Consider the following 13,701-nt stretch of genomic DNA (forward strand, 5'->3'; position numbering starts at 1 on the left):
GATGTATAACATCTTGGGTTGACTGTGGCTATGAACGAGTTCGGCAGAGTTCTAGAATTAGAGGGAAGCTGGCATTTCACTCTGAACAGTGTGAATTCTGTACAGGTTGCAAAGGAATAAAAAAGAGAATCCTCTAAAATTCTGGATGTCCTATTCTGGATGTAGGTACAGTCATGCTCATATCAGAAAGGTAATACCAACTAAACTTTCTATTGGTTGCCAGTGTAAAAAGAGAGAAAGTCAAGGAATCTTAACTTCTGTTTGAGGATATCCACACGGCACTTTTTTGTCTCAAATCAAAGAATCTTTGAACGTACCTGTTATGTGCCAGACGCTGTGTGGAAGCTGCGATGAGAAGTTTACATTGTTATTGGGGGGAAGAGAATATAACATAGTTACAGATAAAAAGAAACAAAGTGATAGGTAAGGGTAGAGTGTCAGCTGGTGGCTCAGCAAAGCTCTTGGAGGTGGCACTTGCACTGAGCTTTGAAGGGAACAAGGGGTTGGTTCCAAGAGGTGGAGATGAAGAGAGTGCACTGAGGGACCTGGGGAAGCTGTGCAAGGCCCAGAGACAGATGAGGGGATGTCATGTACAACACACAGCAAGGAGGCTTCAATCGGCCTAGAAAGACGAGCTGGAGTCAGTGAGACATACTGTGAAGGACTTTTAAGCAGGCATTTTACCTTTCAGACAAGAGCCCACCACTAGAGCTTCCTCAGCAAGGTAGTGAGCAGTGACAGTCAGACAGTCAATGCTTTAGGAGGATCAATTAGACAGCTGTGTGGACTGCTCCCAACCAAAGTTTGAAATAACATCTTGTCAAATAAATTACCTAAAGCCAAACCCTCCTTGATAGGAGGAAAAAAAAGGAACCTCCTAAATGAACAGAATACTTTTCCTCCTAAGGAGTGAAATGGGTCTTTTAGATTGCGGTGGGGGAAGCAAGGGGGGGGGGAGTGCAGAGGAAGGGCTGAGCTAGTCCCTTCCATCAATCAAGGAAATAAAGTATGTATAAAACTACAAGTCTGAGTTAGCTACCAAATTAGGACAGAGAATAAGGACTCTGAACAGGGATAAAGGAAGGTAAAAACTCAACAAGACTGTGGTCCAGAGGAATGATTTCATCAAGATTCCATCTACAGGCAAACTGGCAATTCATTTGCAATTTACAGTCCTAAGAGAATTGCCTGGAGCACCAGGAGGTAAAATAACCAGGTAGTAAATGTCAGGTAGAATTTGAACCCAAGTTTTCAGGCTCCAAGGACAGCCCTCTGGCCAGTGTGGCCTTCTGCCTTGCCTAACAATTCACAGGCACCAAATAGACAACTGAGGGAAGATTTCCAGACCACTGTAAGTGGGGATAAAAATAATGAGAAACATTCATTTTTAGTAAATGGGTAAGAAATGGCAACAAATTAGCATATTGGGCTTGAGTTTCCAACAGGGTTGGAACAGACAAGTTTGAGAATTAACAAGAATTACGGTAAGCAAGTTTATCTATTTGAATATATTTTCTTGCCTTTCAGAAGTACAAGCTAATCAAAGTGGTTTATCAATGTTGTTGCTGTTCAGTCATTTCAGTTGTGTCTAACTCTGTGACCCCATTTGGGGTTTTCTTGGCAAAGATCCTGGAGTGCTTTTGCCATTTCCTTCTTCAGCTCATTTTACAGATGAGGAAACTGAGGTGAACAGTTAAGTGACTTGCCCAGGGTCACACAGCTAGTTAAGTTTCTGACGCCAGATTTGAATTCAGGAAGTCTTTCTGACTCCAGGCCTGGTACTCTATCTGTTGTGTCACTTAGTAAAAAGTTCTCTGCAGGAGTCTTCAGGCATACTGTGTTTCTTGCCCCATATTTTATGAAAAGTGTTACTCAAAACAATTTAGAAATTGTGCCATTTAATTTTTCTACCGCACAAGATACAAGAGTTTCAAAGATATTTTATAATAGCTTAGCATTTATATAGTGCTTCAAGATCTGTAATATTATATTTATTTTATTTTCACAAGAATCCTCTAAGATGTTATCATTAATAACATCCTCGAAGGTGTTACTATCATTCCCATTTTACAGATGTGGAAACCGAGGCAGAGAGGTTAAGTGATTTGCCCTGAGTCACACAGTAATAAGTGTCTGAGATAAGATTAGAACTCAGGTCTTCCAGACTCTAAGTCCTGAACACCAGTCACCATACTACCTATATGTATATGAGAAGTACGCATGTGTGAACAGGTATACACACATTATATGCTTATTTAAAATCTTTTAAAGTGACAAATGCAGGTGTACTATAATTTGGGTAACTGATCAGCCTTGTTAAGGATGAGTTCACATTACAAAGGACACTTATTAGGCTGTGAAGCTCTCGAGAGCAGGAACTGCCGGTTGTCTTTCTTTATATCCTGGCACAAAGCAAGTGCTTAATAAATGCATCCTGACTGACAAAAAGAAAGATGCAAATGTGTAGCTGGATTTCTAAAGCTAAGCAAGCCTGTCCATTTGAAAATGCTGTCTTGACTATTAATTGCACTAGCTAATCAAATGACTGGTTTATCAATAATTGCTAGTAAAAAGTTCTGAAGGACGAGAAAAGGAACAAAAGACTTGGAAATAGCAATGTCATCCTTATTAACAAGTAGAGAATGAAACCTATAAATGACCTCTTTATGTTATCTCCTCGTCATTGATATACGTTATTTTTATGAAAGCTATGGAGCTGAAATTGGGCATGGTAAACTTCAGAACAGGAGTAGCTGAGTGGTGGAGTAGATAAAGAGCTCCAGACCCCCAGTCAGGAAGGCTCATCTCCGAGTTCAAATCTGGCCTCAGACACTTACTAGCTGTGTGACCCTGGGCAAGTGGCTTAACTCTGCCTCAGTTTCCTCACCTGTGAAAATGAGGTAGAGAAGGAAATGGCAAAGCACTCCAGTATTTCGGCCAAGAAAACCCCAAATGGGGTCAGACACAAATGAAAAATGACTGACCAGAAACCCTTCAGAATACATTAGGCAGTCATACACCTGACTGGATGATACATACCTGAATACGGAATTTCAATTCAAATGTCCTGCCCATGGAAAAATCTTTACAAGTGGAAATAAGCACCTTTTTTGAAGAAACAGACTTTAAATCCCAAAGCGCTTCCCCAGAAGTTATTCCTGAGTGCTGCTAAGTATGAGCATCTGAGGTGTATTTCAAAACTTCTCTTCACATGATGACATCAGCATAAATCTAAATAATAAGTTTCTATAAGTGAGCAACCATTCAAATATAGGAAGCAATTGTTTAAAACAGAAACTATTTTAAAATGGTCTTTTGTAATATTAAAATGCACTTGCTACCAGAGATATTTCAACAGACAGTACTCCTTAAACATAAAGTATGTACTGGCATCTTTGAAAAGGAAAAAGTGCTCTAACAGAGTGCTTCATCGATCACTCCTTCATTATCTACTCACTGAGAGTAGTGATATAAAAAATAAAAAAGTTCAGGGATTAAAAACATAATTCTACTTCTCTTTCCCTTTATTCTTGGAAAGATGTGGAAGGTCTAAGCTGAAGGTTATGAGGAGAAACTATCAAGAGAAAGGTAGGAACACTTTAGGTTGGAATGATAATTGGCAACCTAGACAGATTTATCAGATGCCCACATGAATACGTGCGCAAAATGACCTCCATGTTCTCAAACTTCATGCAGTTAGCTGCTCTCCAAGCACTACTTACTAAAAAATTTAGATTAAGAAAAGATGATGACGACTTATTCATTTTCCAGCCCAAAGTCCATACTATTGCTATCTAATAACTGGACTTAACAACTTTCGAATGACATGAGACATCACTGTTCCTACTGTGGAAACAATATCGAAAGCTTTATATTACCAATTCCATTGTACTTACTGTGGGAAAACTAATGGAAGCCCCAGATAGCCAACTGACTCATCTAGCTATGGCAGACTCAGCTATCAGATTTCATTCAGAACACTTTTCCTACCGTTAAGCTATGGAAATGAAGCACTGCTATTCCTGTGGCCCAAAAAAAAAAAGACAAAGATTAAGGTATTTTCACTCTGGAAAATGAATTTTAATAATAAACATATTTTTTAGAGTCTCAGGCTACTGTCAATTCTGAGCTGTGGGACATACTGATTCCTTACACTGCATCTTCTGGGAGATGTGGTCTCTTAAAAAAAATCCCCAAAAGGAGAGTGCTTGAAGGACAACTAAAATGATCCAAATGACAAGACACAGTTTAGTTTAAAGCAGTTGTTAAAAGAGGAAAAAGTCATTACAATTTCTTCAGAGAAAAGGACAGAGAAGAAAACTGCACTGGAATGCAGTGAACAGCAAGGGAAAGAAAGCTAGAAAATAAAGATGCTTTTTCATTTTAATAAAGCACTGAAAACAAACTTCTTTGGATAGGCTTCAGATGGGAAAGGTTATAGGAGATTCGGGGGAAAAAAGCAGACTCTTTCCTGAATTACTCATCTAAGGTATATCCTACTGGCAATTTTCCAGTCTCCCAAAACATAAACACCCAAATGATTCTATTTAATGGTGGAAAGGTTTTGTTTAAAATAGTGTTAAAGATACACCAAAAAACAACAAATATTTAAACAAAGATTTCTGTCGATCAGAGATGCTTTTGCCTAATCATTTTACTAGTAAAAAAGAATAATTTTATATTCAAGCAATCACCAAAAGAATGATTGTAAAAATTTGTTTCTAACAGGATGGATTTTTATTGCTTGTTTTTTCTTTTTTGAAGAGCCAATCTGTTAAAGACTTTGATTTGCAGGGTTGCTCTGTGCATGACAAAGGGGCTGTCTTTTGCAGAGTCCATGCCATTCTCCATCGGGCGCGTTAATACTAGCAGTTACCGTGAAGTTCCAGAACCAGGGCCCCACGGTTCCTGTGAGAAGCTGGGATGTTATAATTAGGGTCTGGGACTCTGTAACATCGAATCTATGTGTGAGGAAAAAACATTTTGAAATAACTTTATTCAGAGCATCAACCAAACAGCCCATGAAGTTCCAGAACCAGGGCCCTAGAGTTCCTGTGAGAAGCTGGCTTCTTATAATTATGGTCTGGGATTCTGTAACATTGAAATATGTGAGGGGAAAAAACATTTTGAAATAACTTTATTCAGAACTTCCACCAAACAGCCCCACTAAAACAAATAACACATAGATTTCATTTAAAAGGAACACCCTATAAGATGGCTGTTAGAGACTAGGCGGCATGCTTTAGGTAGTAATGTTTTTACTGTTGTCCTAGCATGTAAAAGTGCATTTCTTGGCTAAATTAGAGGTAGGACAGTGAAACAAATAGGAATACAATTTAAAAAACTGATGTGGAAAGAGAACTTTGAAAACATCCAGATCAGACATACTTTGTCAGCTCTCATTTACCTGTGGGGGAACCATCCAGTCAGCAAATAACCTTCATCTCTCTGATCCACAGTGCCCTTTAGAGTCTGCACTGACATCTAACCAGGTATCTCTTTGGTGTATTATTTCTAGGGTGGCATCAAGAGAAAAAAATCTATATGATGCCTAAAGTGTTCCTTCCCATCTTTCCCAAGTTCCCAATACACTCCCACCATTTTCTCTTTGAGAGAAATTACAAGAGGCATCCAAAAGGGAAGGGGTAGAGGTCAAAGCAATTATGTGTGGGAACCTCAGAAATAGTGAGGGGAAGAAATCTTAAATTGTCAAAAGTATATACTCTTCTCTGGGCATGATCACAACAAAAGCTGAACTGGCTGTGCCGAGGTCCTAAGACCTGTTTCCTTCCGAATTCTAGCTCAAATTTTTTTCTTTCTCACCTAACTAGCATTTAAACCCTTTTGCTGTCTTTGTTTCAGACCATAAAACTACATTAGTGTCATAAAATTTTATGGATGGAAAAGGGGATGTGGTGTGGGTTAGGGAACACAAGTTCTGGTTCTACCATTTATTCAGAGTGACCTTGGACAAGTCTTTTTGGTTCTACTTCCTCATTTGTAAAGTGGGGATATTAATACCTGTCTCATGAGGTTTGTTGTGAGGAAAACACTTTGCCAGCCTTAAAATTCTACCTAAGTGTGAATGGATATTATCTTTATCAAGAAAGATGGGTGGGAGAGAAAATAATGCACTGGATGTTTTAGTCAGAAAGAGTTGAGCTGGGCTCCTGTCTGTGAGACCTTGGGCAAATCATTTAACCTCTTTTCAACTTCTCTCTTTATCTGTAAAATGGAGATGATAAAAATGCTTAACTCGCAGGGCAGGGAAGGAGGTAAGACAGATAGAAAACATTCTGCTAATTTAAAGTACTATATAAACGTTAACTAGATTATTGTTGTTGTTACAGTATGGGACTGAAAGGGCCTAATGGCTTTGCCAAAGTCCACAGAGTGACTCAGTAGCACAGATGGGCCCAGGACTCAGGATCTCCCAAACGTCTCTGGCTCAGTAGTTCTGGAGGGTATCAGGTAATAGCTGGCTAATCAGAAATGATCACATTGGCAGAGACTGCCAACTACAAAACACAATTCTAATAAGGTGAGAATGGGATTTTACTTTGTGCTTTAAGAGTACGTTTTCACTTGGGTTATTATATTTCCTGCTATTATCCCAAATAACTAAAAGAGGGCTTTTTGGGGATATTGCCTATACCAAATCAAATGAATTTAAGAGGTGTAAATAATACTTAGAATAATTGAGTAGTGTCAGTTTGTTGGAATTGCTGAAAAGGAAAATGCAGGAATAAAACGAAAAATAAAATAACACCTTTAAAGTGCAAGTTCAAATAAGGACTGTTAAACTTTTAATACACATAAGAACTTTATATATAGTCAACAGCAACACTTTTTTGTTTGTTTTTGGTCTAGACCTATGATTTTACCAGGTACATGGTGAGGAAAATGCTTTCTACCAATGCAGATCAGCAACTGTTCTGCAATTTACTTACGAAGACATGACTAATTTTTGTTAATATAACTTTTAATTAAATGTCAGTCTTTGGAAACACAAACTGTACAAATCGTAATAAATATAAAAATTCCCTTCTGTAATTTGCTTTCGTAAGAGGTATATATAGGAAATACACTATAACAACCTTGAATAGCTATTAACTTTGCCATTTAATTTTAAAAACAGAATTATTTGACTTTTAGAGTTAAAAAGGACCTTTAAGGTCAATTAGTCCAACCCCTTCCTTTTATGGCTGAGTAAACTAGTTTAGAGAAAACAATTTGCTTCAGATCACATAGCAAATATATAGTGAGACATAATTATGGGCAATAAAAGTGACAGAAAAAAATCAATGCAGCACTTGTGACAAGATACTATTGGTCTGATTTCAATTCAAAAATGGCTTTTGGGTTTTTTTTCTTTTTGCTAAACAGATTACCTTAATTAGCCAAGAGCTGTCTCTTAGCCACAAAAGGAATTTGTGGATTGTTTTTTAAAAGCCTGGCTTTTGCATAAAACAATGTTGCTGAACAAATGCTTAAGTATTAACTCACGTTATCATTTAAATCTTTTGTTTAAAAAGATAACTTGTAAATCACATACAGAAAGGTTCAATAGAGTGGAACTAGATTTTCCTAGTTAGTGTGCTCCATTAATGCTCTTCCAAATTACTACCATGCTAACATAACAATTCTAGAATATATCCTAATCTCCCACTTTAGCTTGGTATCTTTTTTTTCATTATTCTGTTCTAGTCTCTAGTCCCTTTGGACTTTAGTTTTGTCATATCCAGGCTTCTTTTACTTCCCCAAAGGTGCTGCAGTTGAAATAGGGTGGTCCCATTGGGGTCTGTGTCTGCATTAAATGAGCTTTTCAAAGTTCTTCTCCTTTGGGCAACGCTGGGTCTGTTAATGAAAAACCAGGTACTAATGCTCTCTGCTTAAGGCAGCCTTTCATTTTGGAGTAGAAAGCTGAAGTTCTAGCCCAAAACTTTGGGGAAGTTACACACATTTGAGGTAACATGGCAGAATGGCAAGCACCCTGGCTCTGGGTAACAACACAGGGCTCAAGAACTAGCTCTACTATTTACAAGCTTTGTGGTCTTCAGCAAACTACCTAATCTGAATCTTAGTTTCCTCTTCTTAAAATATGTAAACGATTGTCATTCAAAACCATTACTGACTTTCCCAGAATTCTAGGCTTAAGTCGTAAGGTAAGATTTGTAGTCATTGACAAAGTTGTCATGGCTGCATTCCTCTGAGCTTGTGGCAGGACTAACAAAATCTTAAAAACTAACTTTTAAATGGTGGTTCACAAATCTTCTAAAATTCACAAATACTATATTATTCAAATTCCACAATATAACAAAAAATCCCCACAAATGAAAGCCATTCATAGTATGTGTAAAAGGAAATTTGATTGTTGACCATGTATATGAAAGACTAGTTCATAAAACAAAATAAATACAAAATTTTAAAAATCAAGCTTGTAGAAGTACTTCTCCAAGAGGCTGACACTCAGAAAAAGAGAGAATTTCTAAATCCTTATTCTTTATTTTCTAAGCTATAGACCTCTCTTTGTTATGGAAATTATAGTTCAGTGCTTACCTCTTTCCCGCTATCTGTATAAAACAGAAACTGAACTTTCTCCTCACCATAAATATGGGTCTATGTCAACAATCAAAGACCTGTCTATTCGTCTGTTCAGGCTGCTGTTGTTTAGCAGTGTGTGAGATAAGAAAGGGCAGGTCCTTGGAAATTCTTCCATAGGAAGAGGTCCTTTAAATGGCATCTCTAAGTATTCTTTTAGAGTATTTGAATGAGATATTATCCTAAATGTTCCCTTTGCAATAAAAAAATAAAAGGAGAAAAGCTTTCAGCAAAGTTCAAATGCTAATTTCTGAATTTTCAGTGCCACTTTGACCATGTAAACTTCTGATTAAACTTATTCATGGGTAGCCACAATGTCATGATTTAGTATATACCAAATGCTACTGGACCCTATATCTAGACTACTGTCCAAAATGGTAAATAAAATTTTTTAATAACTCAGTAATTACCTTAATGAATCTAAAAAACTTAAATCACCTTTATCATGATTATATATGCATTTTTGATATTTCAAGTTTAAAAGGCTATTTTTAAAAATTTCAGATTATTTTATGGCAAATATTTTGTGAAACTTGAATATTATGTTTTTTTGTAATACCAAATTCAGTATCTGATTTCTAAGTTTTAAATCCATGCTATTATAGCTTATTTATTCTACTTAAAGTAAATTAAACATTGTTTTCTCCTACCACATGGGTTGCCTTCCTTCTCACTTCTGATGTTGACTTATTTAACTTTTTTGGGGGGCAACCTTTACTAATAGAATCCTTTTCAGAATTCCTCCTTTTTCCTACTTCATTATCTTCTTTACCCCATTCCACAGCAAGGCTCTGTGGAAAAGGTCATTCCTAATCATGCCAGCTTACAGCCTTTTTAATTTTTATTCCCATTCTTTACCTATTCAAGACTCTCATAGGAGACATCTTCTCCAACTCCAATTGACTTTGTCTTTTTATTCCCAACAACTTTCCAATAGTCCAGCAAGTCCTTGCTACACGGAAAATATTGACGGTCCACACCAACCATTAGAAGTCCCTATCACCTATTGTCATTCATCTTTTGCCCTGCACCAAAAAATCAGATACCCACAAGGGAAGTATGACACAAGACTGAAATTCAAAACTGATAAACGGAAAAACATGGCATTAAATTCTTCCTTCAAAACACTGAGCATCTATTGGTTCAACATTCTCTCTTTCTTCTCCTTCTCCCCACTTATGTACGAGCAGTGCCTCTTTACCAAGGAGAGAGAAAACAAAGAGCAAATAGATGCTGAACAATATTTTTGTCACCATATTGATTTCTTTTGGAAATGGGGGTGAAAAAAAATCTGTGGAACAAAATCATTCACAAAAATGAGCGTGAGTTGCTATGGATTTCAGATCATATAATATCAAAGTTGTGATATTCGTAACAACTGAGTCATAATCTCCAAATTAAATATGAAAATAATGAAAAATGAATCAAGAAAAGCATGTGGTCTCAGAGGGGCCTACTATTATGAGAGTTGATTCTCATGGTTTATTAGAAGAAATACTTAGTCTTTAACATTGTTTTCAACAATGCTGAGAATGGTTATCACAATATATAGTGTGGTATACTATTCTATAAGTTAGGTTTTTTTCCCTGATTGCTAGAAATCGTGAATATTTTCTGGTTTAATAGACTGAGATTTTAACGCTACCCAGATAAATTATAAATTGCTTGGTGAATGTATAATACAAACTAATACCACCTTGTATACCTGCAACTTCCTTTATCTGAGAAATATCTCACTTGTGATGTCTCCTTTAATAATTACTTCTTATTTGAAATGTTTGTTATTATTCTATCATTTCTAGTAAATTTAGCAATAGAATTTCTTAATCAAAATTCAAGTGAACTAATGATTTTCTTTTTGGCATTAGGTTTATCTAATGTTTAGAAAAAATTGCTCATTTGAGATTCTAAATTAAAAAGACTTTTAATGACTCTTGAATATTATTTGACATATTTTTCTGTCAAATGTCATTAGCATCATTTTGATATCTTTAATTTCTTAAAGTTTGCAAAAGCATACAAGGTTTTCTTTCAGAACTTCACAAAGATAGAGTAAAATGAGCATAAACACTCAGATCTCTTATACAATAACGAATACCAGCGTAGCAGTCTAATTGCTTTTAATACTTATTAAAGATCCTGTTAGATACTAGTAAACCCACATGATTTTTTTCTCATGTTTATAAAATTCTTGGATGTTTCCTTACAAGTAATAATCAGTATGGTGTGCTCATTATCAGCAGGAAACTCTGGTTATTGTATATAGGTAAACGTATGTAAGGAATGGATAACTATAAGCCCTGGTGTGCAGAGAGATATAAGCTGCCCTTTGTTGTCTGAAAACAACTTTCTCCCTTCTGAAGAACCATTCCTAGTAATCAGAACCATCTTTAGTTATAATTTACTGAATACCAATGATTACCAGGGCTCAAAGTAGAATGGAAAAAGGACCTCTGCTTTGTTTATATGAAAGTAGTATGTTTTTTCTTGCACTGGAATTGGTTTTTTATGTTCATTTTAAAAAAATAGGACATTAAAGAAGAGATGACAGAAATCATCAGGTAAAAGTGAAAAGAACTGACAGTCTGAAGATGCTTTTATTTAGTGAATTTAGTAATGTTACAGTTTGCTGAAAACACACAACTTCAAACTACATACGACACTCTAGAGTGTTTTTAAAATGTCACTTTGGTACTTACATTCCAAATCGCAACGTTCCAGAAACATACGTTTGCCAGTGTGCACAGTAAAACATGAAAGTCCCAGCAAAACAACAGAAGAACATCCAGTCAGGGTTGGTTCCCAGCTGCACTGCAATGCAGGTTCCAAGAACTACGAAGACTGCAGGAGAAACAGGTAGAATTCACTGAGCATTATAGAAGAACTCTTATTAGTATCAAGAAGAAAATGAAATAAGAACAATCAGAGAAAGCTCTATTGTGACTTTGTGGGTAGCTTTCAGTTATCCATGGTAAAGGAAAAGTGGATAGCATAGAGAAAATCCACAGATAATCTCTGCTCTAAGTTTAGTTCGTAGCTTTAATTTCCCAGTACAACAAAACTGTGATTGGAACCAATCTTACAAATAAAGAATTAGTTAAGTTTCCTTTCCTATTATATCTCTCCTATCCATTGATCAATAGTGGTACTAATAACTAATGGAAGGAATGAAAGAAACAAGTATTTATTAATTGCCTATTATGTGCCAGGCAGTATGCTAAACACTTTACTTATATTATTTCATTTGATCCTCACCACAACCCTGAGGAGTAGGTGCTTTATTATTTCCATTTTATAGATGAGCAAACTGAGGCAAACAGAAGTTACATGACTTGTCCAGGATCACAGAGCTAGTTAGTGTCTGAGACCAAATCTGAACTCAGGTCATCTTAACTCCAAGTCCAGTGCTCCATCCACTGCACCAACTAACTGGCAGAAAGTGAGAAGAAAATAAAATTATTTGGATACTCTTCAAACTGAGTAATTTACTCCTAAATAACAAAGAATTGGCTGTTATTCTTTAACAGATATTATTTCAGTAACACAGACTTCCTAGGAGATTGCCAGAAAAACTATGTAACTACAGTTCAAACATTTCATCTCCCAGGGGACCAAAACAGAATCATGTACTATCACTTGGCAAGTTACATTGTGGTATGTCCTAAGCTTTTAGAGACATCCAGTTAGCATCTACCTATTCAGGTTTCTAGCTTTTCTTGGTTCGCTTTACACTTATTTTTAAGGACTTGGTAATCTCTAAGAATTTTGAACTCTTCTGTAGATAAAGTCACTTAGCTGTGAACATACAGCTACCTAGTACATATAAATAAGTGTGCACATTTTGACTATAAATAGATGAGATCCAACTGACTCATTATTTTACAATAAGAGAGAGAGTACAGTGTAATAAACCTGGACATAGAGCCAAATGAACCAGGGGTTCAAGTCCTGCTTCTGCCATGTATTGGCTATGTGAGCAAGGTGATGCCATTTAATTGCTCTGTGCCCCACCCTATTTTCTAACACCCTAAGTTACAGAGGAGCTGATGATCTGCATTAGCAGAGGGAGTTTTAACACTGGGAGTGCCCCATACCAATGACAGCACAGGTGTGGCTCTCCCAACTTTACCACCCTGACTTACATGATGGGAAATTTGTTTAAAAAGCAGTAGAGTTACAAGAAAAAAGGGGAACCAAGTACTTGTTAAGAGGCTTGATTTGATAGAGACTGTAACTTTAGGTCACCTATTTACTAACTTTAAGAATTTTAAAAATAATTTAAAAACATTTTGAATTAAAATTGTTTGAAAAACAATCAAATTTAAAATTGTTTTATATTGCACTTCTAAACTCATTAGAAGTCCCAATGACAAACAATTCAATTCATACTCTAAAGCACTAAAGTTGAATATAAAACTTCTTGGTCTGGCATGTATTACAACACTTATGTTATTTTTCTGAACTCTGCTCCTCACATGCCTTTAACCTGTCAACCATACAATGTGACTGCAAGTAAGAATGAACATTATGCAATACCTGTAGAAAGCGAATCACAGCCATGGTCAAAAAGTTCTCCCAAAGGAGAGCTACTGTTGGTTCTTCTTGCTTGTTTACCATCTATAGCATCCAAAGACTGATAAATGAAAAGGCCACATGCACAGGCGATATATGCCCACAGAGGTGCCTACGGGAGAGAGTAGGAAAGGTAATAAATGAGTTTACTAAAAACATGAAATAATAGTTTGATGCCAGGTAAAGATACCTTATTCTCACTATCATAATCATTAACCAATAACCTAGAAAGAATGGAATATGATTTCTAAATATCTACAGTCACACTTTCAAGAGAGCTTCCTTTTTCTTGGAGAAGCAATTATAGCAGTTGGTCATAACATTTTTAGAAAGTAGTACTGTTTTTTTTATATAGCACGTGCGTACACGAGTGTGTGTGTGTGTGTGTGTGTGTGTGTTTAAAGGGATGCTAGCAGGTGTTTTATGGCTTTTTAGGGGGCGAATTTTTCACGTTCTTGAGACTTATTTTTTAAAAGTCACCAAATCAGTTTAATAAACATTTGTTAAGAGGCAAGGCACCATTACTTG

The 13,701-nt window shown here is 36.3% G+C and overlaps 1 protein-coding gene across 4 annotated transcripts in view; it reads right to left on the reverse strand.

Moving 5' to 3' along the window:
- Positions 1 to 13,701, reverse strand: part of CEPT1 (choline/ethanolamine phosphotransferase 1) — a 39,603-nt gene that overhangs the window by 12,858 nt on the left and 13,044 nt on the right. For 3 of the 4 annotated variants that reach the window (XM_036766745.1, XM_036766747.1, XM_036766746.1), the window contains exons 3-4: positions 13,138 to 13,285; positions 11,301 to 11,442 (exon numbers count right to left, since the gene is read on the reverse strand). In XM_036766745.1, the coding sequence (XP_036622640.1) occupies positions 11,301 to 11,442; positions 13,138 to 13,285 (290 nt within the window). Of the gene's footprint in view, positions 1 to 4,876; positions 4,962 to 11,300; positions 11,443 to 13,137; positions 13,286 to 13,701 lie in introns of all 4 variants that reach the window. The other variant, XM_036766748.1, reaches the window with a different exon arrangement.

Source organism: Trichosurus vulpecula, chromosome 7 (genome assembly GCF_011100635.1).
Source record: "Trichosurus vulpecula isolate mTriVul1 chromosome 7, mTriVul1.pri, whole genome shotgun sequence".
NCBI lineage: Eukaryota > Metazoa > Chordata > Mammalia > Diprotodontia > Phalangeridae > Trichosurus > Trichosurus vulpecula.